Source organism: Pezoporus flaviventris, unplaced genomic scaffold (assembly GCF_033815535.1).
Source record: "Pezoporus flaviventris isolate CSIRO_AGI_PZ_B2104156 unplaced genomic scaffold, CSIRO_AGI_Pfla_v1 ptg000066l, whole genome shotgun sequence".
NCBI classification, from domain to species: Eukaryota; Metazoa; Chordata; class Aves; order Psittaciformes; family Psittacidae; genus Pezoporus; species Pezoporus flaviventris.
The window spans coordinates 12,830,207-12,844,268 of record NW_026892614.1 but is presented as its reverse complement, the minus strand read 5'-3'; the positions used below and the strand labels follow the sequence as shown (position 1 = coordinate 12,844,268).

Sequence of the window (14,062 nt, the reverse complement as noted above, 5' to 3'; positions counted from 1 at the left end):
GAATGCCATCCATGCTCAAAAAAATAAACAGCTACCTAATAATCTTAACTGCACTGCCAAGGCAAAGAAGCTGTTAATAAGCTTCATCAGCCCAACAGCACCACTGTGACAAAAAGACCCTCCAACAGGAGTTGTCAGTTTTATTATCTTGGAATTTCACTGACAAAAACTAGAAGTGTGCTTAATTACACCTCTTGTTACGAGCCGTTGAACCATGTGTTACATTGAAAGCTGATGCCTAATTTTGCATTTATATTGGCTAAAACTTAGTGGAAAGCAGGCCCTTACCTTACTGTAAAAACTTCTCATTTGTAAAATTCTTGGTGTGGGCTTCAAGAATGCTTGCAGCCTTTTCCTAGGGAAAATGGTTTATGGGCTGATTCCACATAGACAGCATTTTTATTGGAGAGGAACAGCTGTGACTTTGATTTGCCCCCCCCCCCCAACCCCTTCTTATTGTATTCCTGATGAGTCTGATGAAGTAACAAGAGTTCTGTTGGTATGGAAAGCTGCATTCCCCTTTCAGAAGCGCAGCTGAGAATCTTGGGGTGGGGGTGTGGAGGTGGTGTTGGGGTTTGTGACTGTTTGTGTAGTACTCTTGAGATTTGTACTGTAGATGATTGCCTATTTCACCTCTGCAATTCCAGATTGTTTGCCTGGAAGTCAGCATTGCTATCGTAAAATGACATCTAGGCAGCTGAAGTGAGGTGACTTCTGATTCTGGAGAGATGTGCAGGACTCAAGACAGACAGGTTCCCCATATGTTTAACGGAAGAGGAAAGCACACCTGCAGTGCTTCCATTAAGCTCTTCTTTTTGAACTTGCTTTTTGATAACTTCCCTCTGCCTCTGTCAACCACAGAGGGAACTTTGGGAGACTACCTCCAAACTCCAGCATTTCATCTAAGTGCTTAAACTTTGTGGTATAAATGCCTTTGCCTGGGATATGGCTTGTCCTGGTACCCTGAACAAACTCCGTTTTGAGAACATGCCAAAATCCATTCAGAAGCTAATGTACAAATATAAACATGAAAATGCCTGCCTGTGTTTCCACAGTGCTCCTAGGGCTGACAAACTTGACAGAAAAAAAAAGCAGTTTTGTTAGTATAAGACTGTTCATTTTCCAGCTTTTACAAGGAGTTGAGCAGCACAGCTGTATTTCACAGCTTAGTCAACCAGCCTTCCTCTGCTTCAGTGCTGCCTACAGCTTTGATCAAAGAGGCAAAGTTATATATCAGTGATGACTGCACCATAAACAACTCCAACGTATAGACTATCTTCTGGTTCTGGAGTTAGGGTTGGTCTGCTTTTATACTTTCAGGAGGTAGGATTTTTTAACTTGTTCTGGTGTTTAGTAATTTTACGCAGACAAGTACACTTTAGATAGTAAAGCTGGTAGGATCTCAGTATGAGTGACAGGCAGTATCTAAACTTTTGGAAAAGAGCAATAGCATAGTTCATCACAGGGCAGAATATAAAAGCAAACAAAACCCTGACACAAATCATTCTAACTTCCAGTTTTGAACATGTTGAAGTGCAAGACAGGATCTCTCTTGGTGTGTAAATGGACTTAGTTGAAAGATAAACCACTTCCGGAGCATTTAAGCGGTCTGGCCTAGGGTATGGCATTGTTTTTATTTAAAAATAATTTTGTTTGTGGCCAAAAAAAAAACCACAAAGCAACAGTGGTGTGGCTTTTAGCCTCTAAATATAGTCATTCATATGTCTTTCATAGAAAAACTTACTGTTACCCATTAGTAATGAATCTTTTTGTAGCCATTTACAGTAAGTGGGAATACCTAGTAGAAAAGCATGTATTTGTTTGATATTATTTAAGAAGGATGCCCTGTCCCTCTGTGAGAAGTAGCTTGATGTGGTTGCCATGTTTCTAAAATGACTATTCTCTTCAACTGTGTTACTTATGTTCCCCATTGGGGAATTTCTAGAAAGTGCTCTTGGTCACTGAAGCAGAATGAAACAGTGGCATTCTTTGTATTTACAGGTTATTGAATTTCTTGCTTCAAAACAGTATAGAAAAGGGTAATTATGGCATATGTGCCTATATGCCTTGGAAGGTCTATTATTTTCCAAAGTGATTGATTTACTTTATGGTGAAATGCTGTAAACGAAGCTCTCCAGTTATTTATCATGTCATATCTGGCTAAGCATTGCTGTGGATTGGATGCTGGTTTTGTTGATGTACACTATAAATATAGTTTCCTCGCATAGAACTGTGTTTCACTGCATAGGTTTCATTTGAAAACAAAGAAACAAGCAAGAAATGTGGTAATAAGAAAAGCAAAGTAGATGAGTTGAAAGCACCCTTCACTTAGATCCTTAGGTATTGCAGAGGGAGTATCTTTCATTTTTAATTAAATATCCCCACTAGATCATAAAATATGACATGTTCTGTTATAAAATATGTAAGGTATAAATTCTTTGAAAGTTCAGATATTTCAGTGTCATGTGTGAGGCACAGGTTTATTAACTGTCAGCAGTTATTTTATAGTCTTCATAACTGTGTTCTCTAAGACAGTACAGAATTTCTTTTCCTCAGTTGTGTAGACTATAGCATCCCAAAATAATCCGGTAAATCAAATTTCCTTTATAATGGTTAACCAGGGAAGGCAGTTGCATGCTTGGGCATCTCAGCTTGTTGAACCCATTGTTACTAATTCAAAAATAAATAAAGTGAGGCCAGCAAAAATCATCCCATGGAGCACTCTTAGTTACTTAAAAATTAAGATGTACTCCTCTCATACAGGTAATTCATTAGGTTCAAGTATTTAAAAAATATGTTGACGAAAATTATAGACTTTATTACTGGCTTCAGCCATGTGCAAGTCAGCTCATTGTCTGATGTATTTGATACTGCTTCTTGAGTTTCCATATACGTGTATACTCTCTAGCTGGTAGCTATCTTAATGAAATTATGGTGCCCCATCACTGCAGTTATAGCTTGTCTTTTTATGACTAATTTGGCTTGATTTTTGTTTTCATCCCAGAATTTTTCCATACTTTCAAACTGACTGAAAGTTATTTTGCGCAGGTGACGTGAGTGAGATCAGAGTTGTTATGATCATTATTATACATTAAGATATATATCTGGATGATTTTAAAAATATACAGTAACCTTTAATTTCTCTTCAGAGATTAGCTCCTGCTTTTACCACTCCTTAGGACATGATGCTTTACTTTTCTTGCTTGTTGATAATGTATGTGTAAGCAAAACCTTGTTATAACACCAGAAACAGATAACTAATAAATGGAGTGTGTGTGTGTGTGTGCTGGGACCTCCCTAACGCCAAATATCTTGATGAACATGAGTATGTGCGCACCTGCAGGCTTGAGTTCCTGACCTATCCTTTTTTCTTCTTCTTCTGCTATCTGTCATGCTGTGCAGTGCTCCCTCTTAATCACTATGAAGGAAAGAAACACCTACTAGATTTCAAGAAAATTGAGGTGATTAAAGTTACAAGGTAAAAACCAAAATTCAGTAGTGTTGCCTTTTGTAAGTCAGCGTTTTTGGTAGTTATCCTGTCAGAATTCTTTGTAGATCATTTCTCACATTTTCACCATAAAAGAAGCAGGGAGCAGAGGTAAGAGTAAGGGCTGCTGTCTTTTCCCCACCTCTCCATAATGCAGTTTTGCCATCTGGGACAATGTTTTGAGATCTTCTGTAGAGCACTCTGGTGTTTGGAAGATGTTCTGTAATTGTAAAGCCTTCGTGTGGCTCACTGTTTTTAAGATATTGAATGTTCTAAGTGATACTAAGTGGACAATTGTGAAAGGATAGTAATATTTAATGTGGTGTCTGTCATTAAAAAGAGATCATCACAGGATATGACATTACATTTTTCAGAATGTAATGATAGCAAGCACCAAGAAAGCCTCTGTCAGCAGGCTGTAACTCATTACTGTGCATTGAGATAGCCTGTGCTCCAGGAGGCAAATGTTCAATGTGTAAAGGACAAAGCCTCTAGAAGGCTAAATAAACTGGCATTCGTTTGAGTTTTAATTAAACATTGTATTTGTAGAGCTGCAAAAATAATTCAGAAACGTTAATCTTCATTTTAAATGTCAGCATTAAGCATCACTGAAAGTCAATGTTTGAGTGCTTTTTTGTATTGATCCAAGCTGGAAAGGGTTTCTGCTGCAACAGGCAGCTGGCTTGTACGCAAGGGTCAGATCATCGTTGTACAGTCACATGTGTTGTTGTGCAGTATGATGCCCCTGAGTGGCGTGTGATCCTGATATGCAGTATCCACTGGTAAAAATACTACCTCATTAGCATCTCAGTAACCTTAATGCTTATGTGTATTTTGCAGTAAAAATGTAATTAAAAAATCAGTATTACAGGAAAAAGAAATCTAAGCAATCTCTTTTCAGATAGATTACTGAAAAAGAGTACCTAGCAATAATAATGATCTTATAGCAGAGTAATGATTTTGCACTTTATTATATATATGTACATATCTGTGATACTGTTTTCCTACCAAAGCAGTAGCCCTATCTCAGCTTATTGCAAGATTATCAATACTGTTATATGTGATAAGAATTAATGATTATACAATAACATTAACATCAAATTTCTTTGCTCCTCAGCCATTGATAAATTTTTGGCAAATTTCTTACAGACTTCACAGATGAAGCAATTTTTGAAAGAGGAATTGACTATAGTTAGCATGCGTTAACAATACAAATTGTCAGTGGGGTCTCTTGAATGTCCTGCCCGAAGTCACTTACAGGGTTTGTGCCAGAAAATTCTTGTAGACTCCTGAATAGTGTATAGATCCATAAAAGCTTGATAGAAAAGTTTGGTTTAATCTGTAGTTAGTCCTTCAGCATTAGAGGTTGTATTCCTTGTGGGTTTTAACTGTGAAGCCAAAGGCAGGCTTTAGTAAAATGTACTCAAATTTAACTTTAAATATTGGGTGGCTACAAATGCTCCATTATAAATGTAATTGAAATGTTTCATGTTTGTGAAAGAAAATGATGTAATTGTTCTCCTTATATAATTTTTTAATGTGCTGTATGGTTTTTGTAAGTTCCATTGAAATTTTACTGTTTATATAGCATTTATCTACTGTATACTTAATAATTTTGTCTCTAACAGGTTACAGAAGATGTTTCATTTGGAGCAGAGGGTCGTTTATCTGAGGTAAGTGTTTTCTAGACAGTGTAGTGATATTGTATGGACTTTTCTGGGCCTCAGAACTAATGACACTTATAAAATTATAGAATGGTTTGGGTTGGAAGGGACCTTACAGATCATCTGATTCCAATCCCATGCCACAGGCAGGGACATCTTCCAGGTTGCTCAAAGCCCTATCCAACCTGGCCTTGAACACTGCCAGGGATGGGGCAGCTACAGCTTCTCTGGGCAGCCTGTGCCAGTGCCTCACCACCCTCATAGTGAAGAATTTCTTCCTTATAGCTTAATCTTAAACTACCGTTTTCCAGCTTAAAGCCATTCGCCCTTCTCCTGTCACTACATGCCTTTGTACAAACTGCCTCTCCAGATTTCCTGTAGACCCCCGTTAGACACTGGATGCTGCCCTAAGGTCTCCCCAGAGCCTTCTCTTCTCCAGGCTGAGCAAGCCCAGCTCTCTCAGCCTGTCTTTGTAGGACAGGTGCTCCAGCCCTGTGATCATCTTTGTGGCTTGTTAGGCACAGTGGGTAATAGGAATTTCATCTGAATAAAATACTGGATGTTGTCCTTTTTTTTACTCTTTTCATAACTAAAAAGACATCAGGTCCTAGTCTATATATTTAATGAAGTCTAGGATAATTGAGTAGCAGGAGATGCATTTGCTGAAAGCGATAAGGGAAAATCGGTCTACACACAAACTAAAAGCTTAGATAATAGATGTGTAAGGAGAGTTATACTGATTCTAAGAGCTGTACTAATTCAGTCTGGTCTGGTTTTTTTATTGGTATGCCTTGGGTTGCAACTTACATATTAAGGAAATACAGTATGCAAGCATTGTGTCCAGCCAGAAAATTAATTACACAGGTGAGTAACCCCCAGTCACCTTCCATAACAGCATATATGCCACATGTAAAGTACAAGTGGCAAGTGCTCAGCCAAGGAATACTAAATAAATAAAAACTGCAGTTGGGATAACTCCTCAGAGTTACCATGAATCCGAAATCTGTGGAGCAACTGGAATGCTCCAGGAAAGATAATCTAACTGCAAGACCAAACTCGGATTGCTGACCTTGCATACAAGGAGACTGTGACGTGAGAGCACACCTAGGATAAACTGCTTGGCTGTGTGTGGATTCAGCATTAATAAAACCAGGAAGCCTTTAGAGTGAAGGTGAACTTTGCAGAATATGCAGATAGCCTTTCTTATTGTTGAACTTTGTTGTGAATTAAAGCAAAACTGTGCAGGTGCTTGTATCCACAGATGACCTGAAATAGGAGCAGTTAGTCCCACAGGATAAGATAGCAAAAAGCTCTACTGCCAGTGGGGCAAAACACCGAGGGCACATTGGAAGTGGCAGCTGCCAGGACAGCTGGAAATTAAACATTCTCATATGGTCTGGACCAAAGCAAATGAGAGTACAACTGCATGTTTGTGTCCAGCAGTGACCTGTACCGAAAGCTGTAGTACAACCCAGCCCTTGGCTGAAGTTGTTCCTTTGCTTAACAGGAGATGTGCCCAAGAGCACGTGTGATGTGTGTTCTGGGTTTACACATGCACCAGGGCTCACAAGCACAGAGGGCTGCCACTGCAGAAGTATTCACTAACAGTTTAATATGTCAGAGTCCTCACAGGCAGAGAAACTTTGCCGGTTTTAAATTTTGAGGGGGAAAAACTGCATCAAGAGAATAGAGAGCAATGATTCAAATAAAGGAAATGGAAATTTACTAAAAAGCCAGGCCCTACCACACTGCCACAGCTGGATTGATGCTGACTTGTAGACAGCTCTATGAAACTGTCAGCACCATTTACCATGTCAGGGCTTTGCCTAAATGCTTCTTTGATACTCTGGTCCCCTAATCCACTGTTGTCAGTCTCCCTGCTGCCTGCAGGAGAGCACCCTGTTAGTCATTTCAGATTCTTGCATCTTAGTGACTCAGGATCAGAGATGGGAGTGAACAATACTAGAAACCACCTGTAAGTGACATCCAGCTGTGCTGACTCCTAGCACACCAGGGTGTGGACACTAGAAAACAGTTTGGTGCTTTTGTTTCTTTTCCAAGTCCTGGTCCACTGTGAACTTTTATTGATAAGTCAGTAAATAGCCTCATCCTCCCACAGCAGGAGCAGGAGTTGTCCCAGTTTAATGAAATGAGTCAGTGCAGTAGTGTTTAGGAAATTTGCATTTTAGGGAATTTGCACTCAGGGAAGATCTTCAGTCTACTAGAGATGAGAATGGGAAGACTGCTGTCACCCAGACCACAGCAGGGTGCTGGAAGGCAGTGGAAACCTCTATTCCTATGTAGATGCTTTTCCAAGGACATTCCTCCACTGCTGTAATGGAAGATGAGGGGAAGGATTGCCAGCATCGGGCTGTAATTTTGATGTGTCATTTAACACTCCCATGTGGTGGTATATCCCTATGGTTGAGAGAAGGCGACCAGTGCAAGCAAAGGGAATGTGGGAAAAGCATGTGGTGATGGGGTGGAGGTAGGACATAGTTGCAAAACAGCAGTCTGGAAAGCTTTATGCCTGAATTGTTGCATATGAGAAACTGAGGAATGTGTTGTAGTGCTGCAGTCTTCTAAATATATATATATATATGTAACATAAACAGACTGATGGAACAAGCTAGCAGTCTGTAAGTGAGAGGTAATAAGAGCAAAAGTAATTGGGAAAGAACCTTGGTTCCTCTTCTGAGAAAAGACAGGTAGAGTTTCTATAAGATGAGGAATCAGCAGATGATCTTTGATAACCTCCAGAAGACATTGTGTTTATAATACAGCACCATCTCCTTTTGGGGCAGAAAAAAGCAAACGGTAACAATCTATGTATCTGTGTCAGCAACTCTTCAGTGGTCCAAAAGAGTTTTGCAAGGGAAAGGATAAAAATGAGCCTAAATGTGTACTACTGCACATTGTAAGAGTGCATCAGCAAGACCCTTGAATGTACTAAGGTATTGTAAATAAAAGACATGCAAAATGTCAAGGGAGTTCAGGAATAAGCTGTATGTAAGGGGTGGGTGAGAGAAAGCATGCGTGTCTTCTAGTAATAAAAGTGAATGAGAAAATACTGAGATGAGAGCAGATGGCAAAAGTATTTTTTCCTATTCCTTATTTTCTTTGCTTTTGGTCTTTCTAAAAGTGATAAACTATGTCCATAATGTAGTGCTCTTAATATTCACTTCAAGGTAGCAAGAACTGAAAACAGAAAAGGATCCTAAGGCAAGTAAGATGTATTCAAGTCAGGCTAGACTGATGAAATTTCTTCTGAGTGCACAGGAGCCAAGAGAAGCAATCTCCAAACCATTAACAAACCTCTTTGAAAACTCCTGGAGGAAGTTTGAAGTCTCAGGGGATCAGTAAAAGGCAGACTTGGTATTTGCCTTTAAAAAGGAGGCAGGCCAGGAGTTTGTGCCAGTCAACATAATTTCAGTTAGGATTAGAATTCAAAATGTTCTTGATAGATTGAAAGAATAGCCTGAAATCAATAAGATGGGATGTGTTGAAAGACAGGTGCAAATTGCATTTGAGGAAGAAAAAAGTTGGATTTATGTATACACATGGTAAATAGCAGTTAAGATGACAATACTGCAGAAGCTAACATTATAGTGGACTACAGCTAGTGGGATTCATTACCTTCATCCGAGAAAGGGCAAATGTCATTTGCAGCCTCATTAATGGGAATGTCAGTTGTAAGACAGAAATAATTACTGTGCTTAGCTGAGAATGTCAAAGACTCCAGAGGACTACTGGTCTGGGCACCTCACTGTAGAAGACAGGAACACGCTGAAGGAAAGCAACAGAAATAAAAGGTTTAGAAATCCTGATCTGGTTGAAAGTCAAAGGCTTCAGTTGCATAAAAAATAATTATGTAGAGGACAACTGGTTAGTTATCATTGTGTGATATAGAAAGATAAAATGAAGTGTGGCCATCTTGATTTGTAGTGAGGGAAATTTGCAGTAGGAAGATTTGCTCAGTCCAAGGGCAGTTAAGCCCTGGAGCAGGCTCTGTTCTGTCAGCTGCTGAGAGCTGTGTAGACAGACGGCGGCTGAGGAGAGTTACAGTGGGCTTAAGAGTGCTGCAAGACACAGAGCAGGCATTGGTGCTCCCTGGCTGCTTCCTCATCAGCCTTGCCCATCACCTTAATGGTGCTGGTAATGAGTTACGTGTCTTATTTTCAGAGTAAGAGATTAGGCCTGCCCAGCAAAGTGCCCACAATGCAGGGACAAATGTCCTACCTCCACCTGTGGCAGCGTAACTCACTATCTGAAAGCCTGTGTGCTTAGCTTGCATGTGACTGAAGAATCTGCTTGTGCAGGACAAACAGATGGATGGTTGCATTTTTGTTTCTAGAAATGATTTAAGAGGTGCCCTGGCCTGATGTTCTGGAGATTCAGGTGCTCACAGTTTACATTAACTTCTGCAAAGGGGTGAGGGTAAGCATGCGGCACTGCTGCCAGCAATGAGTCACTTGTTCTAAACCTTGTGCCATAGTGTGAAGTATCTGCAAGGCCAACTTTTTGTAGTTGTTATTTCTGTTATTTTGAATTATTTTAACTATTGTAGGAGAGATAGGATTTATGCTTTGTAAATCTCCTAATCTTTGAGGCTTTAATATTCTGCAGAAGGTCATCTAGGGCTTTTATCTTACTGGGGTTATGATATTGTTAGTTGGAAGTAAGGCAGCACCTTTTTACAAAAATTCCTCTTGTAAGAAGAATTAATTTTAAGGATATATCGGGGAATCTTGCTTCTCAGCAAAACCACCACAGACTCTAATGGTGGCTCTAATCCCTAATAGAGTCTCTAATAGAGTTAGCTTAATCTAGCTACTACAATACTGATTCTTCCATGTAAAATTGCTGAACTAGATCCAAGAGAGGGTGGAAGATGTTTGCCCTGGAAAAGCTGATCAAACGGTTTCCTTGAGTAATTCTGTCAAGGAGCTGTTGCTCACAGGTGACTAAAATGATTTGTAAAAGGGTAAAATGAAATGCAGAAGACTAAAGTGGAAGCCCTTTCCTCTGCCCTTAATTCAGATGCTGTTGCTCCAGCTGTGCATTAGCTGAAATATTGTTCCTCCCATTTCTTGCATCGGACTCTCACATCTCTGGGACAGAATGAAAATTTTTACTTTGCATGAGAAAACAGAAGAATTTCACCTTAAAAAAATAACAAATTGCACCCACATTTGTGCTGTTTTCACCTGCTTAAGGGGGGTGGGGAGATTATAGTCAGCCATTCACAGAAAAATCCATAAAGCAATACTACATCTCAGCTCTCTTCTGACTCCTGCAGTCTTTCCTATCTGCTTCCTGAAAGTGCTGTTAGTACAAAAATAACCAAAGTATTTTTAAATCTTACAGTAGCTTGTAGCATTGACATAACCTACAAGCTTGGATGAGTTGTATTTTATTAATGTGTTGAGCTGGAGGCAGAGTCCACTCTCCTCTCAGAGATGTTGATCAGTGTAAAGTGCCACTTTCCAACCAGGAGCTGTTCTGAATAGTTTGTGTGTCATCGATAGCTCTTTCCCTGCTTACATAGACAAATGTCAAATAAAAATGTTACCAGTGACGTTGCTAGGCATGAGCGGCGCTGAGAGAAATCTTTCCTATCTGTGTCTCTGGGTTATTGAACTCTTTTCAAACAAGGGCCTGGGGGTAGAAGCTGTGGAATTGGTTGAATTTTTAGAATTATTCTTGTATATTTTGAGAGCAGTATATTTTTTTCCTATTGTAACTCTTCCTCCTGTTCAGTTAGAGTTCTCTGCATGACCTCATCTTTCCAATCCAAAATAAGAAAGGCAATATATACATGTTCTGGAAAATCATAACTTACATGATGACCTTTCTGCATTTTTCATGTGATGCTTGTGAGTAAGTTCCTCAGGGATGATGCTTGTCTAAACCATGGAGGAACTTCTCATTTCAACTAAAAAGGCAGCTGTGTCATGTAGGTGCAAAAAATAGTTTATCCATACACTATTATTGTTGTAGTAAAGAGGAATTAAGCTGCAAAATACCTATTAGGAGTTTAAGATTAATAGAATATAACCCCTACCTTATGAAGTTATTTTACTTACACTGCAGTGGAACTATAGCCTTATAGATATGATTAAATGGGTTTCAAGTGTTTAAAGACCTAAACAAGCTTGATTGATTTTTATGTTCTCAGATTTCCTGGCTTCCCTTATTGTTGTAAAAAATCTGCATTGAGCACATTGTCCTAGTACTCATTGTTCATTTTATATTCATTTCCAGGGTAAATGGGATTTTTGTTATATTTTTAGACAATTCATTACATACTCAAAATGTGATCGTTCAGGAGCACTACACTGTTGTTTGTTTTTTTTCTGAGATAGAATGGACGTTTTACTTTAAGTGAGAGTCTAAATATTTGGTTGACAAAGGAATTAAAGCCAGTGATAAAAATTACAGTCTCTTATTTCTAAACACGTTTAGTGTGATATCAGTATACCAATAAAGTCCTTGCCTGGAACTGCAGTGAGTTAGAAGCTACTAACCAAGTCTTAGAATCCCCAATACAGGTTTGTACTGATTTGAAGCACCATGAGATGCCTTTGCTACAGAATTAGCATTCACCTGAAGTCCAAGAGCCTTGGAGGTCTTGTTTGCTGAGTTAGTTACTACCATCCTTCCTGGGACTTTACTTTGCTGTAAGTTTTATTTTAAAAGGGGAAAGAAAACGTCAAACATGAAATCAGATTATATAGCAGTACACCATTAAGTGTAGTTATCCACTTATAATGTAGTTATGCACGCTAGATTTCAGGCTGTAGTTATTTTATTTTGGATCTTCAGGGTCTGTGTGCATCAGAGGTAGGCCACACTTGCAGCTTGGAGCCTGTTTTGCCAACCAGGTATCTAAATGCTGTCTCCAGCATCTTTTAACCCACCTGAAGTTCAGTGAGGGGGTTAGTCTAAAAGGCCCATTTTGCCCTGTACGTTCACTGACACAGCAAATAGGGAAACTGGATCTTCACAGCAGGGCTGGGCAAATCCATCTAGTGTGCTTATCATTTAGACTAGCTGCTCAGTGAACTCTTGAGTATTTGCATGTATGAGACAGGAAACGCGAGGGCAGTTTTAAAGTGGAGGAAATGGATCTTCTCTTACAGCTACTGATGATACTGCTAATTGGTTAAGAGATTATCTGGATAAATGTTCAAGCCATCAACAGTACACTAAAAAAGAAAGGGATCCCTACTGTAATGCATATCTTTATAATGCTTTTTATATTTAAATATGCTGAATGGCACAGGTATTCAAGAGCGTGCTGTAACATGTACTGTTCTTTTTTTGCTCTCTGTAGTAACTGATGATTTCAAGTTGGGACTAGAAGTGTCATCCTTGACAGCATTAGTGTGATCCAAAATCTCATATGGTAATAGTTTTTGATGAAAGCAGTGCTGGATCACACTAAAGCGTTCAATACCTTGATGTTGTAAGAGCAAGAATCAGCTTTTTATGTGTCACTATGACATAGCAGCTCCTCGGGATATGTACAGGACTAATGCATTTTGTCAGAGTACACAGTCTGAGAAAGAGGCTGGTCTGGAAAGCTTCACCTATGGCTTTTGTCTGTCAGAGCAATATTTAGTGCCATACGATCACAGAACAGTTATTTTAGGAATAACAGCGTTTAATTAACGGACAAACTGAGTATTTTTGACTTGTTTTTCTTGTGTTTGAGATGATGGTTATGTGAAGACCTGTTTTTCTTAGGTGTAATTAGCTGTTAGAGAAAATCGGTGTTCTGAGTTGGATCTTTCTCTAGATGCTCAGAATTTTAGATGTGCTTTCAGAGTACTACGGTTTTGCAGTTTACTGACTCTTCTGGCCTGAGACCTAAGTTCTCTTAGACCACTGTTGTGGGTTCTTGCATGCATGTCACAGCATGGTTCCCTAAAAGCTTTCTATTGATATAAATAGCCTGGGTTATTCTACTCCCTAATAGCATGTGGAGTCCTGCTGGTGTGCTGAACAATGATTTAGCAGCTGGATGGAAGACTTGTTACTCGTCTTCTGTTCCTGGCCTTGAGAAAAGGACACTCCTAGTTGCTGTAGTGAGAATGTGTACCTTCTCCTCCCCTGTTCTTATCTTTGAAACAGTGGGTCACTTTTGTGTCTGTAAATTCTGTGGAGTGCTGTCATAGATTCTCATGTTTGGTACTGACTCTGAAGATGGCTGCTAGGGACTCATATGCAGTCAGGGACTCAGCCAGCTGGTTCTTACACTGTGCTTCTCTAAGCTGTGGCTGTTTGCAACATAACCTTTCATAACCAGCTCACTCATCCAGGATTCAAGCTGCAGCTGGATGCATACCCGTGTGGTCTGCTGAATGGCCATGTCTGGCAGAAGACCTAGGAAAGCAGAAGGGTCAAAGCTCTGTGCTGTAACAGAGGATGTGCCAGCAGGCAGAGTTCTTCTGACACTTGACTCTGTGTATGTACTGTGTGACATGAAGCGTAAGGGTAGCACAGAACTGAAGTCTGGTGAAAGCGTTTACCAAAAATCAGATTGTTTCACAATGGGCAGCATTCCAATAAGTATTAGCACAATTTCTTTGGAAGGCCTTTGCTTGAAGGTTTGATTTCTCTTAAGCAACCCCTGATGGGCTGCTATCATAGCAACAGATCAGTGCAAAGGACTTCAAGTACTTTTTTAAAGGAGAAAATCTTTATCAAGATTGCATATGGCCACATGTGCAGCTTGCTTTATGGATGAGTGTATAGATTAGGTCTAGAAAAAGTCCACTCTTCTGTATTCCAGCAGATGAATGACTCCTTTTTTGTCAACATGGCTCCAGCAGAACTTCATCTTGGCACTATATTTCCTTACATGTACCCCTTATCAATCACTGTAGACAGTTTCATGATGTCTTGG

The 14,062-nt window shown here is 39.6% G+C and overlaps 1 protein-coding gene across 3 annotated transcripts in view; it reads left to right on the top strand.

Moving 5' to 3' along the window:
* Positions 1-14,062, top strand: part of DISC1 (DISC1 scaffold protein) — a 235,023-nt gene that overhangs the window by 207,031 nt on the left and 13,930 nt on the right. For 2 of the 3 annotated variants that reach the window (XM_061471274.1, XM_061471275.1), the window contains exon 12: positions 5,116-5,160. In XM_061471274.1, coding sequence (XP_061327258.1) covers positions 5,116-5,160 — 45 coding nt within the window. Of the gene's footprint in view, positions 1-3,402; positions 3,479-5,115; positions 5,161-14,062 lie in introns of all 3 variants that reach the window. The other variant, XR_009746566.1, reaches the window with a different exon arrangement.